The sequence below is a fragment of the Protopterus annectens genome, chromosome 2.part0 (assembly GCF_019279795.1).
Source record: "Protopterus annectens isolate FY-2018-M chromosome 2.part0, PAN1.0, whole genome shotgun sequence".
In the NCBI taxonomy this organism is placed as follows: Eukaryota; Metazoa; Chordata; order Ceratodontiformes; family Protopteridae; genus Protopterus; species Protopterus annectens.
The window spans coordinates 869,998,951-870,018,198 of NC_056728.1; the positions used below are offsets into that span (position 1 = coordinate 869,998,951).

Sequence of the window (19,248 nt, forward strand, 5' to 3'; positions counted from 1 at the left end):
CTTTGGTTGGTACTCCCCTGAGAAAGGCTGTAGAAGTGGCTGCAGCTCTGGTTGAATGTGGCCTAATGCCCTTAGGCACTGGTTTGCCATGCTGTGAGTAGCAGAAACGAATGCCGTGACCTATCCACTTTGAAATAGACTGCTTGGAGATAGCCTTTCCTTGTGATCCTGTGGCATATGCCACTAGTAATTGTTCTGTCTTTCTGAAAACTAGTTTTGTCCAAGTAGAATCTAAGTTGTCTGTGTACGTCCAAAGAATGCAGAATTCTCTCCCCCTTGTTCTGTGGATTTGGATAAAAAGTTGGCAAATTAATAGTTTGGTTAAGGGCTACACTGGATACCACCTTAGGCATAAATGTAGGATTTGTCCTCAGAGAGACCCTGTCTGGATAAAAAATTATAAAGGGTTCCACAGCCATGAGAGCCTGTAGCTCTGACACTCATCTTGTAGAAGTTATTGCTAGGAGCAGAGCTGTTTTCCCAAGATAAAAACTTTATATCTGCAGTAGCAGCTGGCTCAAAAGGAGGTAAGGTGAGTTTTCCAATACATAATTGAGCTCCTGTGCAGGTACTGGTGTTCTCCTTGGAGGCCTTAAATTTTTGGCTCTTCTGAGGTACTGCCTTAATAAAGGATGAGAAAAGAGTGGTGGCTCTGTATTGTAATGAGCCGAAATGGCAGAGGCATGGATTTTAATTGATGAAAAAGATAGGCCTTTGTTTAGCATCTCAGTTAAGTATTGCAAAATCTGAGAAATACTTGGGACAGCTGTATCAGTTCCTTGAGCTTGGTTCCAAGCACAACATCTCTTCCATTTTCCAGCGTAGGATTTTCTAGTACTAGGCCTTCTGGCTTCTAAAATGACACCCATCACAGCTTTACTGAGAGTTGTGCTTTGTATGGCTACATTATCCGCCATGCTGCCAGGTTTAGGGTCCTGAGATGGCTGTGCAGAATCGGATTGTTTTGTTGGGACAGTAGATGAGGTATTTGAGGTAAGGTCCAGGCTGGGCATTGAGACACATTCCTTAGAATCTGATACCAGTACTGACGTGGCCAGTCTGGGGCAATCAGAATCATTTTTGGTTTCTCCTGTCTGACCTTTAGGAGTACCTTGGGAAGGAGAGGCAGTGGAGGAAAGGCATATACGGACAGGTTTGTCCAGTTGAAAGATAAGGCGTCCACTTACCATGTTTGTCTGTGATAAGTCCTTGTGCAGAATCTTTTTAGTTGATTGTTGTGAGGGGAGGCAAATAGATCTATGTCTGGGCATCCCCATTTCTTTGTTATGCTGAAGACTTGTGGATCCAGATGCCACTCATGGGGATCCACGAGGTTTCTGCTTAGTTCGTCTGCCAGAGTATTTTCCTTTCCTGGCAAGAATTGTGCCTGCAGATGAACTTGGTAAGTCAATGCTGTGTCCCATAAAGCCATTGCTAGTCTGCAAAGGGGGTAAGAATGAGTGCCCCCCTGCTTGTTTATGTACCACATGACCGTGGTGTTGTCTGTCTTTATCAGTAGTTGTCCCGGATGAAGTAGGTCCTTGAAGGCTGTCAGGGCATTTTGAACAGCTAGCATCTGTTTTTGATTGATATGTAGATGCCTTTGGTTTGTGGACCAGGTGCCCTGAATGCCTCTTCCCTGCCATGTGGGCCCCCTAGGCATAATCTGCTGCATCTGTCGTAAGGCTCTGCCTGGCTGGGGGTAGTGAGAATGGCTGTCCCTTGTTTTGGTGACAAGCCTTTGCCCACCATCGAAACTCCTGTTGCAGGCAGGGAATGAGAGTAATCATCGTTTCCAGGCTGTGGCAATGTTGTGTCCAGACACTTTTTAGGTACCACTGAAGTTTTCTCATATGCAGTCTTGCATACGGAATTAGTAGGATGCAGGATGCCATGAAGCCCAAAGCCTGCAGAATTTTTCTTGTAGATGACTGGGCCTTTGCTGCCATTTCTTTGAAATAGGTAGTCAGTTGCCTTTGTTTGCCTGGAGTGAGAGAAGCCATCTGGGCAGTTGTATTTAAGCTTGCACCCAGGAATATTATCTCTTGAGAGGGTACTAGTTTTGATTTCTTTTTGTTGACTCTGTACCCTAGGCATGTTAAAAGTCTTTTCACAAACGTCAGATGCTGTAGTAGAATGTCCTTGTTCTCTGCTTGTATGAGGCAGTCGTCCAAGTACGGGTAAATTTGTACTTCTCTTTGTCTGCAGAAAGCAATTACTGGTGTCAGGCACTTTGTGAAGACCCTGGGCGCAGTAGATAAGCCAAAGGGCAGTGCAGAGAATTGGTAATGCATTGAGCCAGCCTTGAATCTGAGGTATCTTCTGCATGATTGTCTGATTGGGACATGCAGGTATGCCTCTTTTAGGTCTATAGTCATGAGCCAAGCCTTGCTGCCCATTATGGGCAGAAGCTGCTGCAAGGTCAACATCTTGAATTTTGGTATATCCAGGAAAGTGTTTAGAACAGACAGGTCCAGTATTGGTCTCCATGCTTTGCCCTTTCTGGGTACCAAGAACAGTCGAGTAAAATCCTTGTCCCTGCTCTTCCTGTGGCACTTGTTGAATAGCCCCCATGTCCATGAGAGGTGCGACTTGTTTTTGAGTCTCTGCCCATTGATTTTTTTGCAGGTCTGGCCAACAGTTTGCCCTTGGCAGGGTATGGAAGTAAAACTTGTAGCCTTGTGACACTATGTCTAGAACCCATTTGTCCTGGGTTATAATGTGCCGATTTTGAGAAAAAAGTGCTAGTTTTCCCCCTAAGGGTGCTGCCAGAAGGTAAGTGCTTGGTTCAGGCAGGGGGCAGTCATTGGGACTGTTTCCTGTATGGTTGTGATTTGTCTTCTCCACCTTTGGAGGTAGAAGCACCCCATTGCTTAGATCTGTATGAACCTTGTGGCTGAGATCTGCCTCTAGGGTGTCTGAATCTGCCCCTTTGAGGTCAGTCTGACACTGGAAATGACCAATTCTTTGTAGGCCATTGTCTGCTAAACCTACGTGGCTGTACCTGTAAGAAATCCTTGACCATTTGCATAGATTTAGCTTTGTCCTCCATTTTCTTTAACACCTCTTCTGCCTTAACACCAAACAAGGTATCATGCTGTAATGGAACATCTAATAATTTTGCTTTGACATGATCAGGCAGATTTTGTTCCTTTAACCAAGCATGCCTCCTAATGACAGAACCCGTAACAGTGGCCCTGCAGGACGACTCCAGATAATCAAAACCACATTGCAAGGTATGCTTTTTCAACTTGTTCAGCTGCATGCAATAAATCCTGCATTTCTTTGTTTTCTGCACATTCAGAATTTACCATCATTTTCTGTTTAAGCAGTGTCATGATATACTGCTGATATCTGAGCATATGAAACTGGCAATTTAAGGCCCTTCTAGCCAAGGTAGCAGATGTGTAAATCTTTTTTCCCCATCTATCCAGTGCCCAAGAATTCCTGTCAGAGGGGGGTAGGGTTTTTTGCAGTGGAAGCCTTGACCCCTTTGGAACCCTGAGAAATAGTTTCTGGGTCTGCAGCGGGGTTTTTTGAAAAGGAATTTATGAGAGTCAGGGACCCTGTAGTATCTGCCCAGCTTAACAGGAGCTGGAGGTAAGGAGTCCGGGGTCAGACTAGACTCTGAGAACACATCATTTACAATGTCTAACACAGGTGGAATAGCTAGAGGCCTGTGTTGAGGTAGTAAAAGGAAGTCTCTGAGCCTCTTAGATTCTGAAAAATCTTGGCTCTCCCAGTGGAAGTGCTCCCTCATGGTATGCAAGGTTTCCCCAAAAGAGTAGTCCTCAGGATTAGAAGCTGAAGGAATAGATTCTTCAGCATCAGAATCCTCATAGGGGGGAAGAGAATATTCCTGATCAGAAGAGGAATCAGATGAAATGAAAACCTGATCTGAAGAATCATAGTCCGTCTCTTGCCTAGGCCTCTTATCAGGAGGGGGATGGGAACCCCTGATCAGGGTAATGAAGTCTTCGACCATTTTGAGCATCTGCTTTTTGGGCATGGAGGCCTGTCCATGTGGCTGGTGAACTTGTTTCTTTGCCTTTAAAGGTGTTTTTGCCTTTGAAACTGAAGTCAGTTTAATATATAGTTGTTTAGGTCTGAATACACCCTCAGAAGCCGATGCCTGCTCAGCAGCTCTGAACCCATCTGAGGGAATAATCTTCGAGGCTCCAATACCTTAACTTTCCTGCGGCCTGTCCGACTCCACGTGGGAGTCAGTAGCGGCCTGCGACTCTAAAGTACCGGGCGTCAGGGGCTGCGAAAGTGCCTCACTGAGAACCGGCGACTGGCTTAGGAGAAGCTTCGTTGTCGGTTTTGGACCTCGGTTGCCTGCCCTTTTCTTTGCGTTTTTTTGTGAACTCCAGTAGTCGGATGGCTATCCGATGACATTGTATAATTAAATCTTCAGCCAAAATAGCTTAATGCAAAATCGTACAGACGCTTAATAGTGCGTTGGTTAAATCTAGCACAAAACCAACAACTAGAACCATCCTGGTCAGGGCCTAGGCAAGGAATACAGTAAGAATGAAAGTCCTTATGAGGTATTTGCTTCCCACAAGAAATACAATTATTAACTTTTTCTGACATCGGTTTTGAGCAAGAAAAAAGTTTCCACAACTGGGTACTTAGCTTTTAATGAAGACTTCGGATCTGAAACTCAAACACGAAAATCTCAGGAGTCGGCCGTCCGGCACTTGCGAACTGCTTCTGCTTCGGGCACCGCGCGGCAAGAAAGACTGAAGAAAATGGCGTTGGCTGCATCTTTTATACCCCTGATGACCTGATGTCAGGGAAGAGGCGACAGCAACTGACTCAGGACCCAAGACTTTGGAATTCAGGCCAACTGAGGGCAAACTGCCAGCAGGATAACCCAAATGTAATGACTGCAACAGTGAAACACGAAGAACATCTTCTGGATTCATCACAGAAATGGTAATGCCCTCTGGAACACCGGACAACTCACTCTCAGATAAACAGTCATTCTCACATTCTATGTGCTGTGGGTATAGGTTTGGACACCAGACTCAAAAGTTTCCAATTCCACCTAAAAACTGCTCCTTGTGATTCCACAGTGTATGATCTCAGCTCTGGGCAAATACTCCTCATGACACGAATCCAATCACAACCTATGGACATTTGCATCCTTGCCACTTCTTCTCATAATGGATTGACCGGTTTGCTGGTTTTATTATAGTAGAACTTCTGGGTTAGGCGTTTCATCAACAGATTGGCTTTCACTGATCTACTGTTCTTGACACGTGGAACCAGCAATTGACTACTGATTGGTAATGTGGTTCTGGTTTGTCTCAACAAAAGTCTGAGCAACTGAACCAAGATGTTTTACCATGAGGAACATTTATGAGATTCAAAAGATTCAGGAAAACATCACTATTATCTCATTTTGACTTCTCTAATAACTGCTCTCCACTTTGAACTGCACATTTTGCCAAACCATTTGACTGCAGGTACTCAGGGCTACTTGTAACATGAGTCAAGTACCATTTTTCAGCAAATCTTTTGAACTGTTGGCTTGTAAACTGCAAGCCATTGTCAGCAATAACGTTATGGCTACCATGCACTGCAAAATGGCACTTTATCTTAGTAATGGCAGTACTGGATACTAGACTGCAAAGTAGGTCAACCTCAAACCAACTGGAGTAAGAGTCTATCAACACCAAATAATGTTGACCATTCCACATCTGACACCATGTCGCTCATCTCTCTCTCTCTCTCTCACATTGATGACAAGCAGGCGGGGTACTTTGTATAGATGTTTTAATACACAGAAACATCAGGATGGATAACAGAATCATAAAATACAAAATTGGCTAGCAGACCGACCTCGCATACATACATGAAGAAAAAATCTGTGGCACGGTAATCCAAAGACAAGGGAGACCAAGCAAAAATAGTATTCTTTTCCTTAACGCAAAGTTTCAGTAGCGAAAACGCTGTAACCTTTTTACTATTGCTTTTATTAAATTTGCGTTAAGGAAAAGAATACTATTTTTGCTTGGTCTCCCTTGTCTTTGGATTACCGTGCCACAGATTTTTTCTCCAGTTTGTATTCGACTTTACATACATACATGCTTACATCTCAATGGCTTACTACAAAATGTCAGTCTAGTTTGCACGTGCTCAGTATTTATAAACTTGTACAAGCCCTTGGACAGTCTTAAAGATACATACATACACACACACACACACACACACACACACACACACACACACACACACACACACACACACACAGATCTACAGGTGGTGACCTGGGGGGAGCCCACTCCATCAAAGTTGGTATCTTCCATGAAGGACTCCATGGGGAAGTCTGTGTCTTTTGTATGTTCTCTTCCAGTGCACCTCCTCAGTGGGGTGCTCTGGACAGGTGTCGGAAGAGAGGGGAAGTTCCTCCACTGGAAATGGCTGGAGACTTATGGGAACTGGCTGTCCCTGTGGAATAGGCCTGACCAACTCAGAGCTCTGAACTTGGGGATCTAGGATCCTGGGACTCCGAAACCACTAGAAGGATTGGAGAAGGAGATAGAATGGTCTTTGACATAAGAGGTATACTCACGGATCTGACACAGGAAGGAGCTTGTAAGACCCCCATCTGGACCTGAGCTGCTGAACTTTATCATCCTATCCACATCTGCAGGACCTACAGGAAGTGGTGGATGGGGGCCTAGAATGCTTCCTTGGAGTTTGAAGGAGCTGAGAGGCAAGGTGGGTGAAATTGGGTTTACGGAATATTCTGGAGCTGCATTCCTAAAGGATGTAACAGGCTTCAGATCCGATGGCTTAGGATCCGAGCGGAGGGACTGTTGTACATACTGCAGCCAAAGCCTTAGGATCCAAATGCTTTGGGCCCGATTGTCAGGTCTTCCGATCTTTCTGGTTTTTAACAGCGGCTCTGATAAAAGACCTAGGGGACTTCGATGGAGAGCATTTGCGGAGCTCCAAGGGAGCAGCCTTGCTAGTCTTAAAGGAGGGTTTGAGCCCCTGTTGAAGTACAGGGAAGAAGACCCCTTAAAATGAGTTTATTCAGTCTATTTGCCAGGGCTATCAGATAGGTAGAGTAGATTTTGCAAGATGCGTCCAAGTGCCCGGCCCCAAGGCAATAAACGCACTCCTTGTGGGCATGTGAGTTTGGGATCTTATGCAAAATGCATTTTATAAATCCTGTAGGCTTGTCTGACATGACAGAAGAAATACAGGGGGCAAACACAACCAGAAAGTAACAATAAAACAAACGGTAATTTTTTTTTAATACCTGAAACAAAAGGGAAAAACTCCAGCAATGATAGATTCTCACAGCTTTTTGTTTAATGTAGTAGAAAAAGTGGACAAAAATCCTAGAGGGGGGCCATGGTATTTGAAGTTGCAAGAATGTGAACTTTTATGGCAGCTGAAAACTAATGCCTACAACTATCCAGGCATTAATGATGCATGTTCTGTTAAATGTTTACTTAATATTAAAGCTTTGGAGAGATAGTGAAATATATATAAAAACTTTCTGTAAGACATCTGTATATTAATGTAAGAATATTCATATGCATTTAAATTTAATAGTTATATACTATATTTATTGTACTTTTGTTAATAACATAATGGTTTGCTTTGCTGTTTATTTAGAAATAAATTTGGTTTTGGATAGCATTTCTTTAAACATAATACAAAATACACAAAATAAATATAAAATGAATTTATTTTAAATTATACTTAGATAGTTAACATTTCCAAAACTATTTGTATTTTATAATAATATAGGGAACTGAGTTTTGAAAGTATTTGATTGTGATGAATTTGTATATACATATATATATTTTTTTTATACAAACTTTTCTGATGAATGTTACTTTTAAAAATCAAATTCTGTGTGGTTGCTGCATTGTTGACTTAATTGGTTAATTTAATTTAATTATCCAATTAATTGTGGGTTTGGTTTAAGCATTTTGTATTATATAAAAATGTAAGGTGCTTTATTTTACTTTGTCTGAAGAAGTGTAGGCAGTGTCCTGCATGAAAGCGCTAACCAAGTAAAGAAAATTTTGGATTCAATCGACTGGCGTTATTTGTTTAGCCTCTGTTTTATTTCTTTTTCTGAGTTTGTGATTTTAATTTTGTTTATGGCTGACAACAACGGAGGCTTGCAATCGCAGTCGCAGGATCTATTTACTTCCAGTCCAACTACCGCTACCTCCAACCGTGATGTTGATGCAGTTGGATATCTCACAGCTTTAATTCAGCAGCTTACGCAGCGTGTTGAAATTCTGGCAACCAAGGTTGAGTCTCAAAACACTCAAAATGCTTCCAGTACGCCGGCAGTGCGACCGAAAGCTGGGGCAGTTTTTCAAATGCTCCCATCTTCAGTTTCTGCACCAGTTAACAACGCACAGATTAATCCTGGAAGTGGTGCAAGTTTTAATTCATCTGTGCCTTCCAGTTTACCGCTTGGGCAAGGTAATGGTCAAACAATTTCGACTGGAAATAATGTTTCCCCTGAGAATAACAACCATTTAAATAACTTGCCTACTTTAGAAGATTTTTGTAAAGTGCCAGACATTAACTTGCATTCTGACAGAAATGCTGTTACGGAAAATCAACAAGGTATTTCCGTAAATGTTAACACTTCTGACATTGTAATTAATCTTAAACTACTGGACAGTCATTTGTTAAAATTTAAGAAGTTACAAGTAGAAGTGATTTATTTACGCGAGTGCATAAATCTGAAGATTGTCCCTAAGGGACTCCGGCAGTGGAAGTACCCTTCAGGTACTTTGAAGCAAACCGAATTTTATTCCCGTTTAGTTCGTCATTTTGATCAGCAGGGATTCCAGTTATTAGAACTGCTGATTGAAGAATACACCCACCAAATGGCATCTTTAAAAGATAAATTGAATACTCTTGATGTTTTAATTAAGTCAGATCCCAGTTTTGCTCGATATGAGTATGATTACACTAGGATCTTTTCTAGCATTAACATTTTGATTAATAAAATTGGTGACACCAAAAGAAGGAAAATTCAAAGAGACCTTTCCGCCTATGAAAAATTAAAAGTGTGCACTTTGGTGTTTCCTTTAGATATGGAAACACAAGCGGCAGGAGAAAGTAATTTGGACAGTTTTCTCAATACAGATTGCAGTCAACTCACGGACACTGAGGTATCGCCTCAAGGTCCCAGGCGGAGTGACCAGATAAATGAAAAGAATAAGGGAAATAATCGACAAAATAACGTCAATAGTCATAAACCCCAGGATTTTTCACACAACAAGCCCGGTCCCCGGAAGAAAACGAGTTGGACTCGCAAAGGCCACAACCGGTTTACATCCAACAAGAAGAAGGGTCGTTAGATGCTGAACACACTAACGAAGAATGGACTTTGAACATTCTGAAAAGTAAGAGTAATGACTTTCAAGTTTATAATTATACAAATTTTGATATTTGTTTAGATTCAATTGAACTTTTATCTAAAGGTTTTTCTTATGCAATATCACCTAACTTTGACATCGCTAGGGTTCTTTGCGATGTAAAATTAAACTTGAAGTTACTTTTTGGAAACAATGCTAGCTTGCAATCTGGAACGGAAAATGTACCAAGTGTATTCAACCCCCCGCTTGATAACAACCTAACAATGTTTGAAAAAGTTTCTGAGGTTCATTTAAGAAATTTATATAATGAAATTTGTAAAAATAAACACAGAACTTTGGGTTGTAAAGAAAGGGAATTAATTACACACATCAGAATACATGAAATCTATTTTGATGTATGAGAAAGATTATTTAAAGAAAATGTATTTGTTACTTGCTGGAGAAGAATACAGATTAGTATCTCTCAATGAATTTAACCAAGCTTACAGAAAAATCAAAGAACATTTAAGTGAATTATTTATAGAAGGGAGCATTACATTAGATTTATACCAGTATTTTTCTATGGTGGCACCTATTACACTATTTGGCATCGAAACTGCATAAAAATTTCCATGACCCTCCTTTTAGGCCCATAATAGATGGACGGAACTCCATCACTTATTCCTGTGCAAAGATAACAAACTTAAAGAATTTCTCAGGACTGAGAGCCAGATATGTTCCTGGCATGTCCTGAAAATAACATCTCCTTTCAGAATGAATTAACATTTGTGACAGCAGATGTTAAAAATTTATATACTGTTATTCCCCATGTAACAGGTTTGGAGTGGACACGTGAATTCTTAATACAAAATGGGACTCACGTGGACCTTATTATCTCTATTTTAGAGATTGTTTTGGCTAATAATTACTTCATGTTTGGAAAAGATATTTACTTACAAACTACAGGAGTGGCGATGGGTTCCCCTGTTGGCGGTAGTTTCGCAAACACCGTCATGGCCTTTTGGGAGAAGACTTTCCTTTTTCCACATAAGTTATTTCAGGAAACCATTATTAAATATACACGCTATCAGGATGATATTCTAATGATAGCAAATTGTGGGAGAGACAAAATAATTGAGTTAATAAGTGAAATGAATTCTTTTACCTCCTTTCTTGAATTTACACATCAAATTGGTGAGACATCTATCGATTTTTTAGATATTAACATCAGTAAAGATAGAACAAAGAATATCTTTACCACCAGAATATACCGTAAACCAACATACAGTAATTCTTTCCTACATTTCACTAGTTGCCATCCTTATTTTCAAATTGTAAAAGGTCAACTTGTTCGAGCTTCCCGTATGTGTTCCACAGAGGAGGGTTTTAAAGAAGAATGCAGGATCCTTTGGGAAATGTTTGAAAACAGAGGTTACCCCCAGAAACTTTTGAACACAGTATTTGTGGAAATTAAAAACAAAAGGAAAGAAGGAATATTTGGGCCATTATATAATGGGATATCTACTGATACAAATCAACAAAACTATGATACTAACATTAGTAATGGTGAACCTGAAAATATGAATCAGGGCTCTAATAATAACAACAATAATATAAACTACAGTGTTGGGTTTATAACCCAGTTTAATTTGTATTCCCCACAAGTAAGAAACATTTTACAAAGTAACTGGGAATTATTAATGCAAGATAGGAAATTATATTCCCTATTGGGCCCAAAATTAAAAGTGGTTTATAAAATTAGACCTTATAAAATGAATAAAGGGATGTTCAAATGTGGGCGATGTAAATACTGTAAACATATACAAATAGGGTCCAATTTGATAAGGAGCTCTAGATACTACATTATGTAAATTTAACTGTGAGACTCAAGGAGTTGTTTACCTTGCTAGATGCAAAGAATGTCCGAAGGTTGTTAAAGAACAGAATTTATGAGCATTTATATGCCATATCTAGAAGAAATTCATCCAATGCTTTAGCTAAGCATGTAATCGACAACGATTCTCACAGCTTTTTGTTTAATGTAGTAGAAAAAGTGGACAAAAATCCTAGAGGGGGGCCATGGTATTTGAAGTTGCAAGAATGTGAACTTTTATGGCAGCTGAAAACTAATGCCTACAACTATCCAGGCATTAATGATGCATGTTCTGTTAAATGTTTACTTAATATTAAAGCTTTGGAGAGATAGTGAAATATATATAAAAACTTTCTGTAAGACATCTGTATATTAATGTAAGAATATTCATATGCATTTAAATTTAATAGTTATATACTATATTTATTGTACTTTTGTTAATAACATAATGGTTTGCTTTGCTGTTTATTTAGAAATAAATTTGGTTTTGGATAGCATTTCTTTAAACATAATACAAAATACACAAAATAAATATAAAATGAATTTATTTTAAATTATACTTAGATAGTTAACATTTCCAAAACTATTTGTATTTTATAATAATATAGGGAACTGAGTTTTGAAAGTATTTGATTGTGATGAATTTGTATATACATATATATATTTTTTTATACAAACTTTTCTGATGAATGTTACTTTTAAAAATCAAATTCTGTGTGGTTGCTGCATTGTTGACTTAATTGGTTAATTTAATTTAATTATCTTTAAGCATTTTGTATTATATAAAAATGTAAGGTGCTTTATTTTACTTTGTCTGAAGAAGTGTAGGCAGTGTCATTTTGGATTCAATTTATTTGTTTAGCCTCTGTTTTATTTCTTTTTCTGAGTTTGTGATTTTAATTTTGTTTATAATAGACAAATATCCTATAAAATGAAGGGTAAATAGAAATACCAACAATGGTAATTAGAGTTACTGTCAAGCAGCATGGATAAAAGTTTTTTATAACAACCAGTGAAAACTAGAGGGTGGGTAGTCAAAAGAATAGAAAGAAAAAAAGATTTTTAGAACTTGAAAAACTCAAAAATTATCTCCTAAAACAGCTCGAGAGTGGATAGAGGGAGGAGCTCAAGAGCTGGATGCAATGTCTTGTATATGCAGCAGAGTCAGATCCAAGGATCAGAACTAAACCCATATGTTAAGGAAAAATAGTAAACTATTTAATCTGATGATGTCCTTTTCAATCATGGCTTGGTCAAGTCAAATAAAACTGCAAACCTTCAACCTCCACAGCAGACTGTTTTCTATCACTATTAATACACTTGTAATAAAAACACAAAAGTTCACAGGCCTAGTACTGGCTATTTAAACTGTGAGTGTGTCGAGTTCAGCTTAGCAATTTAAATGTTTTCAACAGCTCCAGCAGTCTTGTTGAAACTGTAGCACAACTTCTGCTTTCACAAGCCTGTATGTGGTCACACCACTTTGTGTAAGACAACATACCTATTCACTCCTTCTAGATCCTCTGCAGTATAGTCCTTTGTCCTCTCTTCAGCTGCAGACTTATCACTGCTCTTTGTATCTTTGGGACTGCTTTCCTCACTACTGTTGGCTGTTCGAACATTTGGTCCTTTACTTGCTGTGCTTCCATTCTTTGTGAGTACATTCAGAAGAACTACAGGATAACAGAGATCACACACATCAGTTTTGTAACAGTTAATAGCCCTTACTTAAAACATGAAGGCATACAATACAAATAGAAAATGACCATCAAACATCAGAAAAGGGCACTGTTAAAAGAAACCAGCACTACAGTACACTATGTACACAGTGGTGCAGTGGTTAGCAATGTTGCCTCACAGCATTTGATTTTTCAAATACACCTCCTAGCCAAGATGACTTCGGTAAAAAGTATGCATGCCTTTCCTGTGTCCATGAAGGGTTCTGCCAGATATTAATGTTTCCTTCCTTATTATAAAGACATTAATTTTCAAAAATGCCTATTGGTGTGTGTCAGCATGTGCAAGAGTGGCTGTACATCCCATGACAGAATGGCATCCTATTTTTGTGATGATGTGGATAACTTACTCCTCTTGTCCTGTACTGAGGTTAGGGCTTTCATACAAGAAAAAAAAAAAAAAAAACACCCTCATGACTGTGATGCAGGTGAAGGGCACAAGCAACCCTTATATTTGCCTGAATCATGGCCCATCAGTACAGCTCTCATCTCTGCAGTTTTGGGGACTCCCATCCTCAGGGAAAGAATAGTTGTGTAAAATCTTACCATAACCATAGATGTCCTTCTCTTCTGTGTTGCAGCATTCTTTACATATGGGTTGTATTCCACTCAAATGTCTCAACGTCTGGCCTGTACACAAGAGCTTAGAGCCACTGCCTGTATGTGGAATGTTGCGTGTAGGCACAGACAACTTCAGTTATAAAAGGGACGTCTGTACGTATCATCTTCAGAATAAGAAATCCCCATGAGGAAAACTCCTGGGGAGCCTAGGTGGATCTTTCTAGGAAAGAGCAAGCTGTAGGGGGAAGGCAGGAGGGATGGAATACTGCAACACAGAAGAGAAGGACATCTATGGTTATGTTAAGATTTTGCGCAACTATTCTATGTCCTTCTATTCAATGTTGCAGTATTCCTTACATCTGGGAGAGTGCCAGAGCTGTACAGGGAACCCAGGGAGGAAGATAGAAAAGTGAAAGCTAAGAAGCATTTTCCAAGAATCCATGCAAAATTACCTTAGCAAATCCTACTCTGGATCTGGAAACAGTGTCCAATTTGTAATGTTTCGTGAAGGTGTGAACAGATGACCAGGTGCCTGCTTCCAAGATGCAATGGGGATCTAGGCCCTTGAAAAAGGCCCCTGAGGATGCAACTAACCTAGCAGAATAAGCCTTGAAATATCCTAAGGACTTTCCATGGAATTCATAGCAAAACACAATAGCCTTAGAAATATATGTGGATACAGTTTGTTTGGACACAGGCAAGCCCAGAACCCTGGGATGAAATGACACAAAAAGTTGGTCAGACTTCCTGATAGACTTTTGTTTTGTCAAGGTAAAATCCGAGTTGTTTATGTACATCTAAGGTGTGTAAAATCCTCCCACTAGATGACTGAGGTGAAGAGAAGAAGGTAGGCAGTTGGACGGATTGGTTAAGTGACAATTCGTTCACCCCTTTTGGCATGAAGGAAGGGTTAGTTCTCAAGGATACCCTGTCCTTGTGGAAGACCAGAAAAGGAGGCGAAGCCATTAATGCCTGAATTTCAAAAACCCTTCTGGCAGAGGTTAAGGTTACCAGAGGTATTGTTTTCCATGTGCAAAGCTTCAGGGAAGCAGAAGAGGTTGGTTCAAAAGGGGCCTAGGTAAGTTTTTCCAGTACATCCAGTAATTGAGATTCCAGGAAGGAGGAACTGGTTTCCTGGGGGGTCTTAAGTGTAGGACACCCTTTAGAAAAAGCTTAACTTCTAGCCTGGAAGCTAGAGGAGGGGTCAAAGGCAATCAGGCAGGCAAGGCAGAACAATGGACCTTAACTGAGGAGTAAGAAAGGTCACTGTTGAGTAACTCACACAGGTAGGAAAGCACTAGTGGAATGTCCACACTAAAGGGATCCACTTTCCTTTTTTGGCACAAAATAGAAAATCTTCTCCACTTGGAAATGTAACATTTTCTAGTAGTGGGTTTCCTGGCCTCCTGCAAAACCATTTGCACGTCCTTAGAGAATAGGTGCCTGAAAGGGATCAGAAGTTTATCACCCACAGGATCAGCTGTAGAGTTAGCAAATGTGGGTGGATCAATGATCTCTTGTCCTGAGTGAGAAGGTCCAGCCAGTGAGATAACTTGTAGTAATGACCTTTGGCTAATTGCAGAAGAGGGAACCAGAGCTGCCTTGGCCAAAAGGGAGTCACTAGCAGGATTTTTTGGTTTGTCCTGTAGAATTTTCAACAGGACTTTCTGAATTAAGGGGAAGGAGGCCTCCCTTTCCATAACACGGCATCCACCATCTGTATTTGAGGATTAAGGACCCTGGCACAGAATCACGGAAGTTGTCTGTTCATAGGGAATGCAAACAGGTCCAGTTCTGGAGTACCCCCCTGGTGAACTAGGTCACATATATCTGGAGCATCCACTCGTGAGATTGTGTCATGGACCTTCTTAATGCGTCTGCAGAGTTCTGAACTGAAGGAAGGTATTTGTATAAGGCAGCAGATTCCCAAGCCTTAATGGTCAAATGACAAAGGAGATAAGATTTTGTGCCTCCCTGTTTATGTACCAAAGGACTGTGGTATTGTCTGTGAGCATCTGTAGTGGTCCTGGCAGAAATAGTCTGAAAGATCTGTAAGGCCAAAGGATCTGTAAGTGAAGGATCTGTAAGTAAAGCTCTCATTTTTCCCAGATGTTACTATGTTCCTTCCTTTGAGAATGGGACCAAAGGCCCTGAACTTTCCTGGAAGCAAAGGTTGCTCCCCACCCCAAGTCTGAGGTGACTGTGAAGAGTTGCTGAACTGGTTGAAGAACCTGTAGAGGAAGGCCAGGGTTCTGATTGAGTTGCTGCATCCACCAACCTAACTCTGCTTTCTAGTAGGGAAGAAGGGGACTCATGACATCTAAAGGATGAGCATGTTGGGACCAAACTATTTTGAATAACCACTGGAACTTTCTCAAGTGTAGCTCTGCAAAGGGCAGCATGGGAATAGTGGAGGCCATAAACCCCAGCAGTCTCAAAACCTCCCTGGCCATGATGGAAGGAAGAGGCAGAACAACCTCCATGAGATACATGCAATGGCTGGGGCTAAGCACTTTGTGAATACCCTTGTAGCAGTATGCAATGGCTGGGGCTAGGCACTTTGTGAATACCCTTGTAGCAGTGAAAAGACCAAAGGGCAACGCAGTAAATTTAAAGTGCAATGAACCCACCAAGAAGCGCAAAACTTTTCTGAAGCAGGGATATATGAGAATATGCAGGTGTGCATCCTTGAGATCCATTGAAGTTAATAAAGCTTGAGGTGGGACCAGGGGCAGAAGAGTAAGTAGGGATAGCATTCTGAAAGAAGACACCACCAGGAAGGTGTTTAATAGGGAAAGATCCAAGCTAGGCTTCCAAGGGCCATCTTTGCTTGGAACTAGAAACATCCTGGAGTAAAAACCCTCCCTTGCTGGTCTTGAGGGACAGACTGAAAGGTGCCTTAATTTGTAAGCTGATCCAGAATCAAGGGAAACAGATGCAGTTGACTGGAGGGAGGTTGAGGAATTCTCTGCAAGAGTGGGAGGGTCTTCCATGTCAAAGTATCCATTTTGGATGACTGAAATTACTCAGGAGTCCTGGGTGATCTCCATCCAAGCTGGTAAGGAGAGGGGGAGGCGAAGGGACTGAGAGGTATGACATGGAAGAGGGTGCAAGGTATCACAGAGGACTCTGTCTTGGCTGAAAGGGCTACTGAGGAGGGGCCACAAAAGCAGCTGTACGAGTGACAGTCAGCCTGTGGGTGCCTCCTGGAAGGCTTGTAGGGTCTAGTTCCAGTAGGAACAGGAGTGGAGGAATGAGCAGGTTTCCTAACAAAGGAAGTCTTGGATGGGAAATATTAAATTTTGGAACTGGTGAAACCAGAAGGTTTTCAAATCCTGAAGTTCCTTACATTTTTCCTGCAGTGACAAACCACTCTGCAGCTGCTTTTCCAAACAGTGAGGAATTGTCAAGAGGGGCATAAAGGAATTTTGCCTTGATATCATCAGGAACTGTCTGGAGACACAGCCAGGAATGTCTTCTTAGAACAAAAGCAGAAGCTGCTGCTCTGGCACAGGCCTCCACTGCATCATAACTACACTTGATAGTGTGTCTAGCTACACGAGAGGAGGATGATAGAAGAGCAAGGGCCTGAGATTTAGCCTCTGAATCTGGCAATAAGGAAAGAGTCTAGGTGGCCTGAGTAAGCTAGGCTAGAGCATACCTGGACATGTGACTGATAATTAATCACCCCGATAGCCAAGGTAGAGGAGGTATACACCTTCTTGCCCAACCTTTCCAAAATTTTACTTTCCTCATCAGAAAAGGAGCAACTTGGTAGAAGGTGATAAACATGAGGACTTATAATGGAAAGGTAATGGAAACCACAGCGTGATCAGCTGAGGGGCATTTAAAAAGAAATCTGTGAACCTCTGGGACCTTACAGAAATGGTCAGGTCTCTCTGGGGCAGGGGCTTGGGAGTCAGAAGTCTTAGATGCAGCCTTGAAAACATCTAAAAAGGCTGTCAGGACTGGTGGGAATGCTGAAGGTGCAGGGGCTTCCACCTATAGAAGCTCACATCTCTTCTGTTCTTCAGAAATTTGAGAAGAATCCCACCTGAAAAACTCCCTCGTTTTATTAACAGTTCCCCCAAAGGAAAGCTCTTCCATGGGAGAACCCCCCCCCCCCATTAGACTCCTCCTCTGGGGAAGCATATTTCAGAGGAGAGGGAATTTGAGTGGACTAAGCTAGAGCATCTTCATCAGGTGAGGACTCCTCAGAATCTGTGTCATGCGTGATGGTGAACCCACAGACCTCAAATCCATCAGGGCCTTAAGGCCCTGCGAAAAAACTTCAACTATGTTGGATTGGGAAGGAGTGGATACTTTGGATTGGGAAGAAGTGGGAACATGCCTAGTCTTTTACTTCTTCTTCATAGGCTTTTCCTGTTGAGGAGAAAAAACAGAAGTAGGCCTAACCTCCAGAAATTCTTTGGACAAGCCGCGGTTCCCCCAGGTCATTTGAACTGGACATCTGCGTAGCCTCGGACGTGCTAGGATCCACACTCCTGACAGCTTCCGTCCCAGTACCTCCGATCATACTGCTGAGTTTTCATCAACCACAAGGGGTACATTTGGAGGAAGTAGGCACAGCTGAAGAGGATTCTGGCCTAGCCTTGCTGATCTTCCCCTTTACAGTTGGCTTAGAAGTACTCACGGAACTCTCCATAGCATCCCTAGCCAGACATTTAAGTCTTTGGTTTTCTAAGTATAAATTTAAAGCCGACAGACAACTGCGCAAAGTTTTGGGAATGAAGCCCTGACAAACAGAACAGGACCAGTGGTCATGAGTAGGCTCTAAGCAAAACAAGCACAGCCCGTGACCATCTTTATGTGGAATTTGTGTTGCACACCTACACTTGCCCTTCCTGGATGACATTAACAAAACAAAAGGCAGTAGCAATATATTAAATCCCCTATGACGTACTTATCTGAAGCTATAAGATGAACCAAAGGGATCCAACAGCAGACCGAAAGTACAAGTCAACCTTTCTGAATGGTAGCGACAAAGTTCTGAAGATGGTACGTGTGGACGTCCCTTTTATGGCCGACGTTGTCTGTGCCTACATGCGACATCCCACGTACAGGCAGTGGCTCTAAGCTCTTGTATACAGACCAGACGTCGGGACATTTGGGCAGAATACAACCCAGATGTAAAGAATACTGCAACATTGAATACAAGGACTTCAAATGGGCTCAATTCCAGGAGAGACACACTTGATGGCCAGCAAGCATGGGGGCAAAAGGAACCTAGAAAAACAGCCAATACTATTATATTAGAACTGACGTCTACTTCACAACATAACTAAACTTGCTACAATACAAGCATCCATAACTCTAATCCTAACTCTTCACTATGTCTAAGTAAGGGGTGTACAGATGAGAACAGTGTTTTTAAAATGGAAATTATGAAGAAAGGTACTGATGGATTACAAAAGAATCAGCAAGCAACCCAACGGCACTTTACTCCTACATCATACAGGTCAGGTGGATTCTAAATAAACTTTAACTATGAAAAACTGCAAAATGCATATTCAAGTGTGAAGTGCAACTGTGTGGGATGTGCACACTTAAAGCAGGTCTTTTGACAAAATCCTCTGCTTACTTGATTTTCAGGATATAATACATTTCCACTTAAGAGTAATAAGTAAAACCTGACTGCCAGTTTAAAGAAATAAGATACCTTCCCCAAAGCTACCCACTGTTCTGGAATATGTCAGCTAGT

The 19,248-nt window shown here is 41.2% G+C and overlaps 1 protein-coding gene across 1 annotated transcript in view; it reads right to left on the reverse strand.

Moving 5' to 3' along the window:
* Positions 1-19,248, reverse strand: part of DNAJB14 (DnaJ heat shock protein family (Hsp40) member B14) — a 798,655-nt gene that overhangs the window by 511,345 nt on the left and 268,062 nt on the right. The window contains exon 2 of the mRNA XM_044061132.1: positions 12,731-12,902. Coding sequence (XP_043917067.1) covers positions 12,731-12,902 — 172 coding nt within the window. The remainder of the gene's footprint in view (positions 1-12,730; positions 12,903-19,248) is intronic.